Source organism: Macaca thibetana, chromosome 13 (genome assembly GCF_024542745.1).
Source record: "Macaca thibetana thibetana isolate TM-01 chromosome 13, ASM2454274v1, whole genome shotgun sequence".
In the NCBI taxonomy this organism is placed as follows: Eukaryota; Metazoa; Chordata; class Mammalia; order Primates; family Cercopithecidae; genus Macaca; species Macaca thibetana.
Genome location: NC_065590.1, coordinates 35,402,492 through 35,417,707, shown reverse-complemented (window position 1 = coordinate 35,417,707; position 15,216 = coordinate 35,402,492). Strand labels below are relative to the sequence as shown.

The 15,216-nt window shown below is 51.3% G+C and overlaps 2 protein-coding genes across 2 annotated transcripts in view; one reads left to right on the top strand and one right to left on the bottom strand.

The window, feature by feature from the left end:
- Window positions 1–15,216, bottom strand: part of PAIP2B (poly(A) binding protein interacting protein 2B) — a 577,567-nt gene that overhangs the window by 419,470 nt on the left and 142,881 nt on the right. The window lies entirely within an intron of this gene.
- The window catches only part of DYSF (dysferlin), a 219,204-nt gene that overhangs the window by 142,347 nt on the left and 61,641 nt on the right, over window positions 1–15,216 (top strand). Inside the window, exons 37-41 of the mRNA XM_050755219.1 lie at window positions 2,501–2,602; window positions 2,720–2,881; window positions 3,894–4,059; window positions 4,594–4,670; window positions 11,879–11,941. Of these exons, the coding sequence (XP_050611176.1) occupies window positions 2,501–2,602; window positions 2,720–2,881; window positions 3,894–4,059; window positions 4,594–4,670; window positions 11,879–11,941 (570 nt within the window). The remainder of the gene's footprint in view (window positions 1–2,500; window positions 2,603–2,719; window positions 2,882–3,893; window positions 4,060–4,593; window positions 4,671–11,878; window positions 11,942–15,216) is intronic.

The window sequence follows — 15,216 nt, the reverse complement described above, 5'->3', positions numbered from 1 at the left end:
GCCCAGCGTTTGGGGGCCTAGAGAGGAAATACTCTGGGAGGAATGTGTTCATGAGTTTTCCCTAGTGATTTTAAGAGAACGAGGATATGAGAAAATTGGTCTTTCTGCCACTCCACTCAGGGGATCCTGGGGCTGTTCCCTCCCTGATGGATTTTTCTTTTGGCCCCTCTTTGACTTAGGTTTTTGGCTCTGGGTCCATACTGGGTTGGGCATTAGCTGTAAGGGGCCATGAACAGGCCACAAGCAGGCCTTCAAGTGCAACCCTGTCTTTAAAGAGGATACCCTGCTGTGCTGCCACCTGCAGCTGGTTGCCTTGGAGTGCCCAGGAAGGACATCAAACTGGGGGTCCCCATAGCAGCCTGTAGAAGCTGTTCAGGCCCTGCCTCTATCCTCCAAGGGCACCTTTCATGTGGACTGTGCCATGCATAGCAGCCCCTGGAACTGTGCACTGCAGCAGCCCTGTCCATCATTCCTCCCTATCAGCCAGTCAGCAAGGCAGGCGCTTCCTGCATCATGTCACCTGCATTGTGGATCTGGAGGAAAATGACAAGATTTTTGCTTTATGCCCTGGTGACTTAGAGACAGTAATAAAGCCAGTGTTGCCCTGAAAGATGCTTCTGATGGCTCAGCTCTCTTGAAGTCACCCTGGGGAGATCAACACCAACACCAATGGCAAAAACAATGGTACTAAGCACAATTCTAGTAATAGTTACAGTCATAGCCATTTACTAAGCGCCTCCTGTGTGCCAGGCGCTAGTCAGATTTGTTCTCTCATTTAATTCTCAGAGCAGCTTATCTCAGATCTTCATCTGAGAATACTGTCACTGGGGTTAAGTAATCTGCCCAAGGTCAAACGGCGAGGAGGTGGCAGAGTTGGAACTAGAGATGAAGTCTGATTCTAGGACTAAGCTTCCCGCTGCTGTAGGTCCGGGAAAACATGGTGTCATCAGGGTGTCACTGGGCAGGAGTCTGGCTTGGGTTGGCTGTGAAGTGAGTCATGGAGGTGGGGGAAGCTGATGTCTTTCTCTGCTGATATCTTTCTCTGCTTTGACTGCTCCCACCATCTATGGCAGAGCGTCTGTGTATGGATGTACCATCCTTGTGGAAGGAACCCAACGCAAGTTGCTTGGAGAATGAATCCAATGATTTCATTGTTTAATAAATGAGATTACATGAGGCAAGCTCTGTAAAGTGTCCATCACAGTCCTTTTAATTATAGTTAACATTTCCTGCATGTCAGGCCCGCCACGTATGGATGTGCAGGTTGGGCACTGCACAAGGACACTGTGTGTCTAAGGGGGTGCAATTTCTAGCACAGGACACCATATACTTGTATTTATTATAACAGTTTCCCAATAGGTGGCAGTAAAGTGTCTTGTTCAAATAAACTCAGAAAATATGATGATTTTCTGACATGGAAGTAAAGAGTCTTAAGCACATCTTTCTCCAATCGTCACAAAAGCACCACATGGGCTAATAGTCCTGTTGAAGGTTTACATGAACCAGGCACTCCTCCAAATGTTATACAGGTATTAACTTCTTCAACCCTCACCCTGACCTTTACAGGTTGACAACTTTTGCTAACCATTTTATAGATGAAAACATTAAGCCATAGAGAGGTGAAATAATTTATTTAATGTCATACGTAGTGGAGGTAGGACTCACACCTGTGTTCCTAACTGCTGTTATTGGCGGTTAACTATCTAAGGCAGTACCTGCCTCCCTTGCCCCATCTTGCTTCCTCATGTAGTTCTTTGTGATCATTGAGGATTTTTGCCCAACTCTTTCTGGCAAACCCTTAGTAGGCCAGAATTGACACACACGTGCTCGTCTCTGTAGTGGAGAGAGACCCTCCCCAGCAGTGTGCTTTGGTTCTCTGGGGATGACGGGCCCTTATAGCCCCTTCTCCCATTGGGCGGTTGCTGTCTTTCTGGCTCACATTGCAAGTGTTCTGTCCTCACAGGGGACAGGTGTGAGAGGTGGGGTTTGGGGCTGGAAGGTGTCTGGGGGTGGGGATGGGGGTGGGGGTGAAATACCAGGGCAGATGATAACCTGGAAGGGTCTGAGCCAGGAGGCAGGAGAACCAGGCTGGGGGGCAGGCACGTGGTCCTCTCTGGGACTGAGAGGGGATGAAGTGGGACTGCCAGGATGGAGTGGGCAGCGTGTGCACACATGTGCCGTGTGCATGTCAGGGAGGGGCAGACCCGGAGCAGCTCAGGGGGCAGCAGAGCCTGAGTTATGGGAGGAGGGATTGATTTGAAACAGGGTGACCTGAACCCTGGGTGAAGGTGCTGGAATTGTGATCCTGGAGAAGATGGTGCCTGGCCAAAACTGACTTAGCTTTCTCATTTCTGCCTCCCTGTTTGTCCACTTCGGTCTTTACTTCTCTGTTTCTCCCTGCACTTGGCATTTCTTTCTGTCCTATCTGTCCTTCTCTCTTGTCTCTTTGCTTTGGTCTTCTTCCCACCTTTGCCTCCATTCCACCTGCTGTCCACTGCAGTCTGAGGACACAGACCTGCCCTACCCACCACCCCAGAGGGAGGCCAACATCTACATGGTTCCTCAGAACATCAAGCCAGCGCTCCAGCGTACCGCCATCGAGGTGAGCCGGCCGGGCCTGGGCGTGGGGGCTGGGAGCAGAATGCCCTTCCCCTTCCTGCCCCAGCCTTTCCTGGGGCCTGGGGCCTTCCAAGCCACTCTCCTCATTCTGTGTGCCCAGGTCCTGGCATGGGGCCTGCGGAACATGAAGAGTTACCAGCTGGCCAGCATCTCCTCCCCGAGCCTTGTGATAGAGTGTGGGGGCCAGACGGTGCAGTCCTGTGTCATCAGGAACCTCCGGAAGAACCCCAACTTTGACATCTGTACCCTCTTCATGGAAGTGGTGAGCCCCACCTCCCTACTGTCCTTTTCCAGAATCCTGGGGCTAGAAGTTCTACATGGCCCCGAGCAGCCTGGGACTTGTGCTCCAATTCCCTGCGTGGTCCAGGGTAGGACCCCTCACCTTCCTGTGAACATGGGGAGAAATGCTCATACCCTCCTCACTGGAAGGGTTCAGGCCTCTGAGTAGGACAAATGGGGCTAGACTCTGCCTCCTACCCAGATCCTGGATCAGCGAAAGTCCCAAGGAGCCATCCCCTGGCTGTTTTCCCTCTGGGACAGGTTTCAGTCCCCTGGAGCACCCTCAGGGACCTGCTAGGGCTTGGCTTTCCAGGATTCCTCCAAACCTTTTCTGACCATGTCCCACCCCAGCCTGTGCCCCCTAAAAGGAGCTCACCCCCACAGCCCTCAGGCCCCCCAGGCCTCTGCAGCTTCCTGGGATGCCTAGACCTAGTGGCCGGAGTAAGGCAGGTCTGAGGAAAAGAAAATGGTTTGCAAGATGAAAGCGCTGTAGAAATTCCAGGCCCAGTGGCTGTCAACAGAAGCCTCCTCTTGGCTGAGCCAAAGCTGCCCCGAAGGAGAGCATATAAATTATTTCAAGTTGTGTTCAAAGTGCTTTTTGGGTGTGCGGGGAGAAGAATCTGGGTCTATAAGCCAACTCTTGAGTATCCACTTGGGGGGGACTGTCTGCAAGAAATGTTGAGTCCCGGGCCAACTCCCCTCGCCCGCTCCCCAGCCAGTGAGGGAACGCAGCCTTGTTTTCACTTCAGGCTGAACGGGATGTATTTGGAAGGTAAAGCTGTGGGGGGAAAGCCAGCCTCTGCATGCAGCATTCAAAGGGCTGACAGAAAAGGTGGGTGGCTTCGCTCTACTGCCCAGCTCTGGGCCAGCCACCATTTTGGATTTCTGGCTGTGGGGATTATCTGTGGTTTATAGTCATTTTTTGCTCTTTGGGCTTGACCTGGAGACTTCCTAGAGAGGCATTCAGGCCAGTGCGTTCTTCCTCCTCCACCCAGATGCTGCCCAGGGAGGAGCTCTACTGCCCCCCCATCACCATCAAGGTCATCGATAACCGCCAGTTTGGCCGCCGGCCTGTGGTGGGCCAGTGTACCATCCGCTCCCTGGAGAGCTTCCTGTGTGACCCCTACTCGGCGGAGAGTCCATCCCCACAGGGTGGCCCAGGTAGGGGAAGGGGAGACGATGGGCAGCTCAGGGAACGGGGGGCCTCAGGGCCAAGCTACCCTTCCTAGTTGAGATGCATCCTGAAGTCCTTCTCATATGGAGACCTGAATGAGAAGCGATTTCCGCTCTGCTAGACCACAGGGCGGGGACCTCGCCTTCCTTAGGGCAGATCCTAGCTCTGGGTGGGGGGGCACCAGGAGCAGGTAACTGATACCCGTGGGAGCTGAGGGGCAAGGGCTCAAAGTGGGCCCCGGGGGGAGGGAGACAGAGGGCAGGGAGACAATGATGCGGGGAGGGAGGAGAGAAATGTGAGGAGACGAAGACAGAAGTGGGAGACAGGGCATGCGAAGGAGGATGGGAGAGATGGAGATGAGACAGGAACTTATTGGGAGGGAGGAAGCGAGAGGTACTGACTGAGAGATGTGGAGAGACCGCGGGGTCTTGTCTCGGTCCCTTGGCGGAGCCCTGGGGCTGGTGAGGGGCGAGTCTTTTGAGAGAGCCCCTCTCAGGCCTGGATGGCTCCCTCCCCTGCAGACGATGTGAGCCTACTCAGTCCTGGGGAAGACGTGCTCATCGACATTGATGACAAGGAGCCCCTCATCCCCATCCAGGTAGGATGGACATCTTCCAGGGAGGCCTGGGTCACCCTTCCCCTCCATTCCTCATCTCTTCCCACCCCTTCTCTCCAACCCTTCATTATCACACGGCCTCTATACACATCCCCTTCTGGGCTTCAGCAGCTGGACACTGTCCAGTAGAGAGACCCAGATGGGAGCTGTCAGTCTGGCTGAGCGGGGTGGGGTGCGCTCATCTGCGCAAGACTCAATCTCTTTTCTTGGAAGCATATGTGAAAAATAGCCCCTCTACCCTGGGGGCCATGGCGAGGGCTTTCTCCTGGAGATCACGAGAAAATCAGGGTGGGGAGCAAATGAGAGAAGGACAACAGGGGAGGGAGCAAGTGGGCCATCTCTGGCATCCTCCAGCCCCATCTCCCTACCTTGGACAGGCCCCTTCTTAGGGGGAAGGTTGTTCTGTGGGCTTGTGCTTGGTGGCTTCTTGGAGACAGCTTAGAAAGAGGAGGCTGTGTCCAAGCCAAGAGTCCATCTCACCCCATTCCTCCATCTGCAGGGAAAAGGAGGAAAGAGGCAGGAAGGGGCATTATTCTAAGGTCTCCAGCCCTGGGGGAGGTAGGAGTCATCCCTTTGCTACATACTCAGCAACCAAGGGCCAGCCAGTGATGCAGATGCCAGTGCCACAGAGCATGGCAGGAGGTCTGTGGCATCTTGTGCTGAGAGGCAGCACTGCCCCCACTGTGGGCCATGGAGTGGCTCTAGATTCTGTAGGGCTGAGCCCATCTGGTCCTTCCCACAGCAGACATGGAGAAAGGTCTCACTGTGAGCACCAGCCTTGAACTCACCATCTGTTCCAGGTTGTCACCCTCCTCTCTGGGCTTTGCAAGATGCTGGTCACACCCCTGGCACCCTGGGGCTCCCAGAACTTCTGAGCCACCCAGAGGCAGAGCCTCCAGGCCTGTGTGGACAACACCTGTGTCCTCGGGCCTTGCTGCATCTGTAGTTTCATTGATGCTAAAAGTCCTCAGAAGCCCTGAGTTCCATCTCACCAGCCTCCATGGCTCTCCAGGGCACTGCCCTGCCAGCCTTTCTGCTGGGAAGACCTCCTGCCCCCTGTCCCTTCGCCAACTCTTGGTCATTCTTTAAGATCTAACTTAGGCATGGTCACTTCTCTGGGGGAGTCTTTCCTGGTTCCTCCTCTTCTGTGAGACTTGCCTATTTTGGGTCACTGTGCTGCCCTAGGGCCTGCACGTCTCTGTCGATGTTAGCACATTCCCCAGGCTGAGCTCTGGGGAGCAACTGCGGCTCCTTCCTCTTTGTATTTTCAGTGCTCAGCACAAGGCCTCGCTTAGCGGAGGTGTTAATGAAAGTCTGTCTGTCTGGACAAGTGGGTAGATGGGCGCATGGGTTGATGGATGGATGGATGGATTTTCTGGCTACTGTCTGTATGGATCTGAGGAGGAATCACTCTCTTGGCTGGGGAAACCCAAATGGAAATTTCAGATGTCCCTATGTGAAATTTAACTAAACTCAGTGCTAGTGCCTCTGGGCTGCTTGGGTGTTTATAGCTGAATTAGGCAGATAATTTGCCCCAAACTCTGGCTGCCTGCTCCTGGCTCCTGTTTCCCGGCTGCTCCATGGGCCTGTCTGAGATTGTGCAGGGAAGTGCAGGGCCTGCCCAGCAGGATTTCCGTTCTGTGTGTGCTGCCCTCAAAATGTCTACACACTCAGATGGGGAGGGACTATTTTAGGTCCTGTTGGCCACAAGCACAGCCAGAGGCAGACGATGAGGAGGCCCAGCCTGGCCATCCTCCCGGCGTTGACATGAGGGAACTGGGGCTGGGGTCTGAGCCAGAGCCAGGCCTGTGCTGTTTGTGGGAGCACACGGCCACTCTGGCTAGAGCTGCCGGCCAGACCAGCAGCACTGGTTGGAGCTGGGATGGGGCTCCTGGAGGTGTGCCCACCTGGGGAGGGGCTGGGCCTCCCCTGGCCTGGGATGGGGGAGGAGGAGGAAATGACACTGCCTTGCTCTGATGGGGGAGTCTTGGACCTTGCCCTCATGGAGCTCCCTGTCTGATGAAGGAGACAAAACTCTGTTCTCAAGAGCCTCAAACCCAGCAGGGAGACCAGTTCTGGTCTCCAGGGAGCCCTTGCCCTCTGGGGAAGCCCCTTGTCTGGTATCTGACTTTGTTCCTGTTTTTCTCTGAGATCTATTGCTCTGATTGGGCTGATCCAGGAAATCTTTCACTTGTTCACCTCTCCTCCCTGTCCCTGGCACTCTGGAGGACAGGCGCTCCAAGGCCAACCCAGGAGGCAGCTGACCCTGGGTACAGTTCCAGTGGTTTGCTAGATAACTATGGCTGGGCTCTCTTCCTCTCCCTCCTCCTCCAATGCAGATAGCGTGAAAGTCCCTGGCCTCTGGGGACAGGAGGGACGAGAGGTCTGGCAGAATTTGGATTTTGGCTGGCTCCTGTCTGCCCCACCGGTGTTTCTCAGCAGCCTGTTCCATCCTCACAGTTGATGCAGCCCTGCCTGGTGCTGGATGTGTTCACCGTGTCCTGGCTGTGGTCCTAGGACCCCTCCTAGCTCAAACCTGCTCTTGCCAGAGTTACCTTTCCATCTTGGTCCCTTCCTGTCTCTTTCCTCAGTGACACCTTCTCTCTGCTCCCGAAGCCTTCTTACCAGCATCTGCCCAGGTCCTGGGATGAGCTGGCCACACATTTAGAACATGTCACTGGAGACCCTTGCTTGATGTTCAGGCCATGGGCTGGCACACTCACCACGGAGCATTTCTCAGGTTTCTAGAAGTGTTTTGGTTTGTGTCGAGAGTGGCCAGTTCTGGAGGTGACTCAAAACGTGTATAAGGCAGGTCTGTGCTCAACCTCCCAGGGCTTGTAGATCAGTGTCTGTCTCTAGGAGTAAGCGGGGGCCCCTGCTTGGGTGGTGCCTGGCCTCTTTAAACTCTCCATGGCAATGAGGATTGGGATGAGAAATACTCAGACGTATTAACTCCACCACTTGTTCTTGGTCAGTGCAACCATCCTATGTGTAGACTTTGGCCTGGCAGACTAGGGGTGGGGGTGGTGTGTGCACATGAGTGTGCATGAGAGGTGGGGGGATAGGAGCAGGTGTGTGCACGAGCTCCCATGGGTGCTGGCCAGAGGAGTGTCTAGGCTTGGTGGTGGCAGTGCAGGAATTGTGGCCTTGACTTTGAACTTTCTGAGGGCAGGCCTGGGTGTGTCATCAAATAGGGAGAGCAGAAGTATCCTATTCCATCTAGTTCTCTGCTTTAGAAAATGATGTTTCATTGTTTTCAGACGATAAAATGATATGTGTTCTTTATATAGCATTTGGAAAATATAGAAAAATACTGAAACCCACCCAAACATACAATCTGAATGCACAGCTCCCAACATTTCATTCCCATTCTTTCCTCTTCCTTCTGGATTTCTCTTTCTGTCTCTGATTCTGTCTTTGACTTCATTTCTACCTTTAAAATAAAATTAAGTTCTTCGTTCACTAGTTTTTATTTATTTATTTATTTTTTATTAAGGCAGTTCTTGGTGTTGTAACTATGATTAGGGGAAGAAAAAAGAGTGTTCAGGAACACACAGAGAGCCTGCCACCCCCTGTCCCTTTTCTATAGAGAGTCTTGAAGCTCCAAATAGAGGCTGTGCCCCCAGAAATCACACCTTTGAGGCACTGAGATGCCCCCAGAGCCAGCTGGGTATGGCAAGGGCGGCTGTTGCTGAGCATTCTGAGAGCGCTCTTGGGTAGAGGGGCTCCTCTTTAAGTCTTCAGAGAAGGAGAATTTCGGGAGGTGGGAATATGTGTGTGCTGAAGAATTAGAGAAATAACTTTTAGGAAGTTCCAGCTCTGGTCACAAAGAGACAAGGGAAGAGGGGATGTCCAGAAGATCTCAAATAAGTGATGCCAAAGTGAGGAGATGCTTCATTAACAAGGAGACCAAACTCTTGGAGTCTCCTGGCCCTGCAGGTTCAGCATAGGTGAAGCATCCGGGGAAGCTTCTCCGGGGAGGGGCCTCTGAGGCGGGTGGGTGAACAGGGGAGGACAGGGAGGCTTTCCTGGCAGGCAAAAGGGCTCGGGCAAAGGCTTGGAAGTGAGACTCTGTGTGTATGTTGTATGTGACAAAGAGGTACGTGTGTGTATGTACAAGTGTGTGTGGTAGAGGTGTGTGTGTGGTAGAGGTAGTGTGTGTACATGTGGGGTAGAGGTGATGTGTGTGGTAGAGGTGGAGAGTGTGTGTGGTAGAGGTGGTATGTGGTAGAGGTGATGTGTGTGGTGGAGGTGGGGTGTGTGTGGTGGAGGTGGTATGTGTGTGTGTGGTACAGGTGGTGTATGCGTGGTGGAGGTGGTGTGTGTGTGTGGTAGAGGGGGTGTGTGTACATGTGGGGTAGAGGTGATGTGTGTGGTAGAGGTGGTGTGTGTGGTAGAGGTGTGTGTGGTACAGGTGGTGTGTGTGTGGTAGAGGTAGTGTGTGTGTGTGGTAGAGGGGGTGTGTGTACATGTGGGGTAGAGGTGATGTGTGTGGTAGAGGTGGTGGGTGTGGTAGAGGGGTGTGTGGTACAGGTGGTGTGTGTGTGGTAGAGGTGGTGGGTGTTTGTGGTAGAGATGGTGTGTGTGGTAGAGGTGGGGTGTGTGTGTGGTAGAGGGGTATGTGGTACAGGTGGTGTGTGTGTGGTAGAGGTGGTGTGTGTGTGTGGTAGAGGTGGTATGTGTGTGTGGTAGAGGGGTGTGTGGTACAGGTGGTGTGTGTGTGGTAGAGGTAGTGTGTGTGTGTGGTAGAGGTGGTGTGTGTGTGTGGTAGAGGGGTGTGTGGTACAGGTGGTGTGTGTGTGGTAGAGGTGGTGTGTGTGTGTGGTAGAGGTGGTGTGTGTGTGTGTGGTAGAGGGGTGTGTGGTACAGGTGGTGTGTGTGTGGTAGAGGTAGTGTGTGTGTGTGGTAGAGGTGGTGTGTGTGTGTGGTAGAGGGGTGTGTGGTACAGGTGGTGTGTGTGTGGTAGAGGTGGGGTATGTGTGTGTATGGTAGAGGTGGGTTGTGTGTAGTAGAGGTGGAGTGTGTGTGTTTGTGTGGGGTAGAGGTGTGGTGTGTGTGGTAGAGGTGGTGGGTGTTTGTGGTAGAGATGGTGTGTGTGGTAGAGGTGGGGTGTGTGTGTGGTAGAGGGGTGTGTGGTACAGGTGGTGTGTGTGTGGTAGAGGTGGAGTGTGTGTGTGTATGGTAGAGGGTGGGGTATGTGTAGTAGAGGTGGAGTGTGTGTGTTTGTGTGGGGTAGAGGTGTGGTGTGTGTGTGGTAGAGGTGGTGGGTGTTTGTGGTAGAGGAGGTGGTGTGTGTGGTAGAGGAGGTGGTGTGTGTGGTAGAGGTGGGATGTGTGTGTGTGCGTGGTAGAGATGTGTGTGGCAGAGGTGGGTGTATATGTGGAGTAGAGGTGGTGGGTGTGTGTCTGTGTGTGTGTTTTGTGTGTGTGGTGAGCGTGGGGTGCCAGCAGGAGACAGGCCTGGCCGGCTAGTGTGCAGGAGGCCTCGGGAGACTGTTTCCTCACTCTGTGGGGCGGGTGCTGGGGCTGGCCGGCTCCCAGGCTCCCAGGCTCCCAGGCTCCCAGGCTCCCAGGCGCTGGGGCTGGGGCTAATTTTGAGCCTGCTGCTCTGGTTATAGTCTCTGGGATGCCGTGAAGGTGGGAACGTGCTCCCAGAACCAGAGTGGCAAATTATGCCTGAGTCCCAAAGGGGAACGTGTAATTTCTGAAGCTGGACCAGATCTTTGGAACACTATGTTTAGCTTTATTTTGCTCTGGTGAACTGCCGGTTTCCCTCTCACCTTTCTAAAAAAGAACTGCATTAAAAATAACAGTAAGGCTTCTGTGGGGTTCAGGATGCGAATGGGAGGGGCATAGCTGCTGCCTGGCGAGGCCCATCTCTGGCCAGCTGGGGGTGGCACGTGGAGTTCACCCAGTCTATTCCAGGGGTCACACGACATGTGGCTAGCACCCCAGGGCCATCCAGCAGCCCTGGCTAGGTGCCCAGGGCTGATTCTGCTTCTGGCTCTGAACAACCCTGAGTGGCCCCTCAGTGATGTGTCTTTTCACAGAGCAGGGAGGGATCCCAGTTCCCAAACACCCCTCCTGGGCCCAGCAGGGCTTCACCTTCCGTGGGTTTCTGTGGGCATCTGGGGAGTGTCTCCCAGAATCTTCGTGCTGAGGAAGGCAGGGCAGCCTGGGGTTTGGCCCTTTGGAGTCCTCCCAGAGTCCCCAGCTCGAGGTTTAGAGGATGAGGAGCCAGCCCCAGCAGCTCTGGGTCCCAGCTGGCTGCTCCCCAGCACCTACCCTCCTGACCCCTTTGCTCTTTCTCGAAGCGGCTGTGCTTCTTTCTTCCCCTCCACCTTTGCGCTTGCGATTCCCTCTGCCTAGCATGCATCTTCTCAGCTTGCCCACCTGCTAGCCTGGTACTCATCCACCCAGAGCCCCATTCCCTTCTCCTAGAGTATCGCAGTGGCCTCTGAACAAGTCTCCCTGCCTTCAGCCCTGAGCCCCGAGGCCCTCCTCAGGCTGCAGCGCAGGGATTTCTTAAGGTGAACATTATGAAATATTGATTCACAGTACTGGGAGATTGCAGGCAAGGAGCTGATGCTCAGAAAAAGATGCAGAAAGTGATTTGTAGCATGGAGTGGAGGTTGGACTGTAAGACTCCTAAAGTCCCCACTGATGTCAGGTTTTGGAGAAGACATATGATGCCCTGGTTCTTGTCCTGGAGGAGGGAGCACTGAGTAACCTGCTGTAGCTTAGGAACCATGCCCTGCAGTGTTAGTGTGGCTCAGTGGTTAGGATGCTGGGGAGTTGGAGTGTCCCTGAAGTAGGCAGATTTTGGAGAGGGAGGGAGGACATGTGAGAGAGTGGGCAGGAGTCAGGCATTGGCTGAGCTCCTTCCACGTGCCTTGCCTTGTGCTGGACGTGCCCAGCCTTCATCTCATTCGTACTCACTGTCGCCTTGTGAGGTGGGCTTTGGACCCATTCTCCAGATAGGACGCTGATTCAGAGAGGTCAAGGGGCTTGTCCAAAGTCACACATCTGGTGACGTGTTGGAGCCAGGCTTGTCCAACTCCAAAGCACATGTTCTCCCTGGAGGAAGAGCAGAGGGTGCCTGGTCAGAGAGCGCTACCTCCTGGGGACTGTCCAGCCTTCCCTGAAGTGGATTCTCTAATCCCGTTGCTAACCAGCATGTTTCGTTTGTAGCTTGCAGACGGTCTGTCGAGCTTGGCCCCTACTAACACGGCTTCTCCTCCATCCAGTCCTCATGTATGTATTGTTTACTTATTTGTGGGCTCCTTGTGTTTCCTTGTGGGGCTGGGGGTAGGGGGTTAGGAGGGAAACGGGAGGGAAGAGTGGGAAGGAAGAAAGGAGGTATTTCCTGAGCCCTAGCAGGAAAGTCACCTATCTTTGCCTCACTGTAAAGGAGGAGTGAGAGAAAGCTATAGAGTAGATGCTCAGAAATGGACACCCCTAGGTTACTTCCTGGGATTTACCTTAATTTTATTTACCTGTGTGAGGACTGGGGGCTTAGGTGGGGCTGCATGGGCCAGTGGAGGCAGGGAAACCTCTCGATTAGACTCTGACTTCTGGAGTGTGGGACCTCAGAAGCCTCTTCTGGGCGCGGGACCTCAGACGGCAGGCTGACTTTCTGTGCTCCTCCCTGATGTGTGAAGGGGGTGTGTGACCGAGGAACCCTGGCTGGCCCCCTTGGGTGCTAAGAGGTCTGCTTGGGCCAACAGTCTGCTCCTGCAGTTTCTGGCAGGGCTCCTTTCTGCTTGCCTGAGTGGATTCCCTAGGTGTCATCTTTCTGGGCTGTGGGTCCCTCTAGGAAGATGACTTTGGTGTCTAGCCTTCAGCATGTGCTCCTGAAGACCTATGCTGAGGGCCAGTGGGAGCCCCTGACCTGTGGAGGGTGGCGTAAGAGACAGAACTTGCCAAAGGCAGTGAGTTACATTCTACTTATGGTGTCAAGAGGAGGCACTGCTGAACTGGGGGTCTCATGAACTTCTAGAAGGAGACTATCGATATAGATATATATTTTTTCTGATTTATCTTTTTTAAATAAAATATGGAAAACACAAAAAGTGTCAAGCAGGAAGTTAAAACCACTTTTATTCCTACCAGTTAATGATAGGCACTGTTAGGATTTTGATGTGCTTTCATTTTTTAGATGTCTTTTAAGCTCACATGAATACTTTTTAAAAACAAAATTGAGATCATAGTTTTTTTCTAATTTGGATTTTGTAAATTTAAAAGTATATATGAATATTTTTCCATATTTGTTTGTATATATTATGTTATATAATGTATATTATATAATATATAATGCATATAATATATAATGTATATAATATATACTATATATTATATATATACTTTTTTTGAGGCAGAGTGTTCCTTTGTTGCCCAGGCTAGAATGCAGTGGCGTGATCTTGGCTCACTGCAACCTCCACCTGCCAGGTTCAAGTAATTCTCCTGCTTCAGCCTCCTGAGTAGCTGGGACTACAGGTGTGCACCACCATGCCTGGCTAATTTTTTGTATTTTTGGTAGAGATGGGGTTTTACCATGTTAGCCATCCTGTTCTCGAACTCCTGGCCTCATGATCTGCCCGCCTCGGCCTCCCAAAGTGCTGGGATTACAGGCATGAGCCACCACACCCAGCCTATTCTTGTATTCTTTAAAGATATGGCTGCATGTCATATGAACTTTTAACTACGTATCATTTGCCATTTAGTTCGTTTATTTCTCCTATTGTCTTCTTTTGTCCCTTAAAGGACTTACTTTAGTTTACTTTATATATGTCCGTCCAGATGATTTCTTTCTGTTTTTTTGTTTTGTTTTGTTTTGTTACCCCCAGGTACACCTGTTCAGGCCATTTCTTGTTAAGGTGTATTCCCAGGCATTTTATGGTCTTTGGTGCTGTTCTAAATGGAATATCTGTTTTTCTTATGACTTTGTCAAACTATTGCTAGAATATGGGAAAATACTATTTTTGTATATTTACTTTGGAAGTGACTCTTTTTAAAGCCCCATTTATTAGTTCTGACTATTGTTCTTTGATTCTGTTTGGTTTTCCAAGTAGGTAAGATCGTTTTCTTCAAATAATGATAAACATGTTAGTTTCTTTCTAATAATAACGGCTTATTCCTTTTTCCAAATACCATTTGATATTTGAGATGCTGCTGAGCAGACTTATTTAGTCATTCATTCTAATGAGAATGCCTCTACCAGATTTCCGTTAATTAGGATAATTATTGATGGTTTCAGACAGATATTTGATTTTGGCAAGGTTGTGTCCTTTATTGTTTGTTTGTTTGTTTATTTATTGTTTTTGAGATGGAGTCTCGCTCCGTTGCCCAGGTTGGACTACAGTGGTATTGTCTTGGCTCACTGCAACCTCTGCCTCCTGGGTTCAAGCAATTCTCTTGCCTTAGCCTCCTGAGTAGCTGGGATTTCAGGTGCCCACCACCGCGCTTTGTTAATTTTTGTATTTTTGTAGAGACAGGGTTTCACCATGTTGGCCAGGCTGATCTTGAACTCCTGACCTCAAGTGATCCACCCTCCCTGGCTTCCCAAAGTGCTGGGATTATAGGCGTGAGCCACCGTACCCAGCTGATTGTTAGTTTATTAATAGCTTAAAAATTAGGCATGGAAGTTTAATTCTCTCAAATGTCATTTGGCATTTATTAAGATGATAATTTTATTTTCCATTGTCTGTTAATACGGTGTATAATTGTGCTATATTCCTGGGGTAAACCCAAATCGGTCAATTGGTCATGGTATTATAGTTTACTACAGTTGCAGCCACCTTATCCAATGCGGTCAAGACAGGTAGTTGATTGGCTAATTGAAAAAGTTGATTAAATAGGGACTTATTAAAAGTCATACAAATGTACCACAAACAGGCTAGGTGTGGTGGCTCTTGCCTGTAATCCCAGCACTTTGGGAGGCCGAGGTGGGCGGATCTTGAGGTGAGCCAGGAGATCGAGACCATCCTGGCTAACACGGTGAAACCCCGTCTCTACTAAAAATACAAAAAATTAGCCGGGCGTGGTGGTGGGCGCCTGTAGTCCCAGCTACTCGGGAGGCTGAGGCAGGAGAATGGCGTGAACCCAGGAGGCGAAGCTTGCAGTGAGCCGAGATCGCGCCACTGCACTCCAGCCTGGGCGACAGAGTGAGACTCCGTCTCAAAAAAAAAAAAAAAAAAAAAAAAAGTACCACAAACATTTTGTTTTTAACCATATCCATTTAACTTTATTTGTCAATCATTTGACATGTGCCATGCCCTCTTTTTGAATTTGGATGTGCTGACTTGTGTGTCATGTCATCCTTTTGGTATAAATCAAATCCAAAATGCATTATCTAGGATTTTTAGTTTTAGGTTTATTAAAGTTTGATGAGAACGTAACGATACTTGCAAAAAAAAAAAAAAAAAATCTGAGTGTGGAGTCCTCTTAGAGTTTAAGATGCCCTTCCACCTTTTATGTTATCTCCCTTGTACATGATAGTCCTCACTTAAAAAAAAAAATCGAAAGCAAGC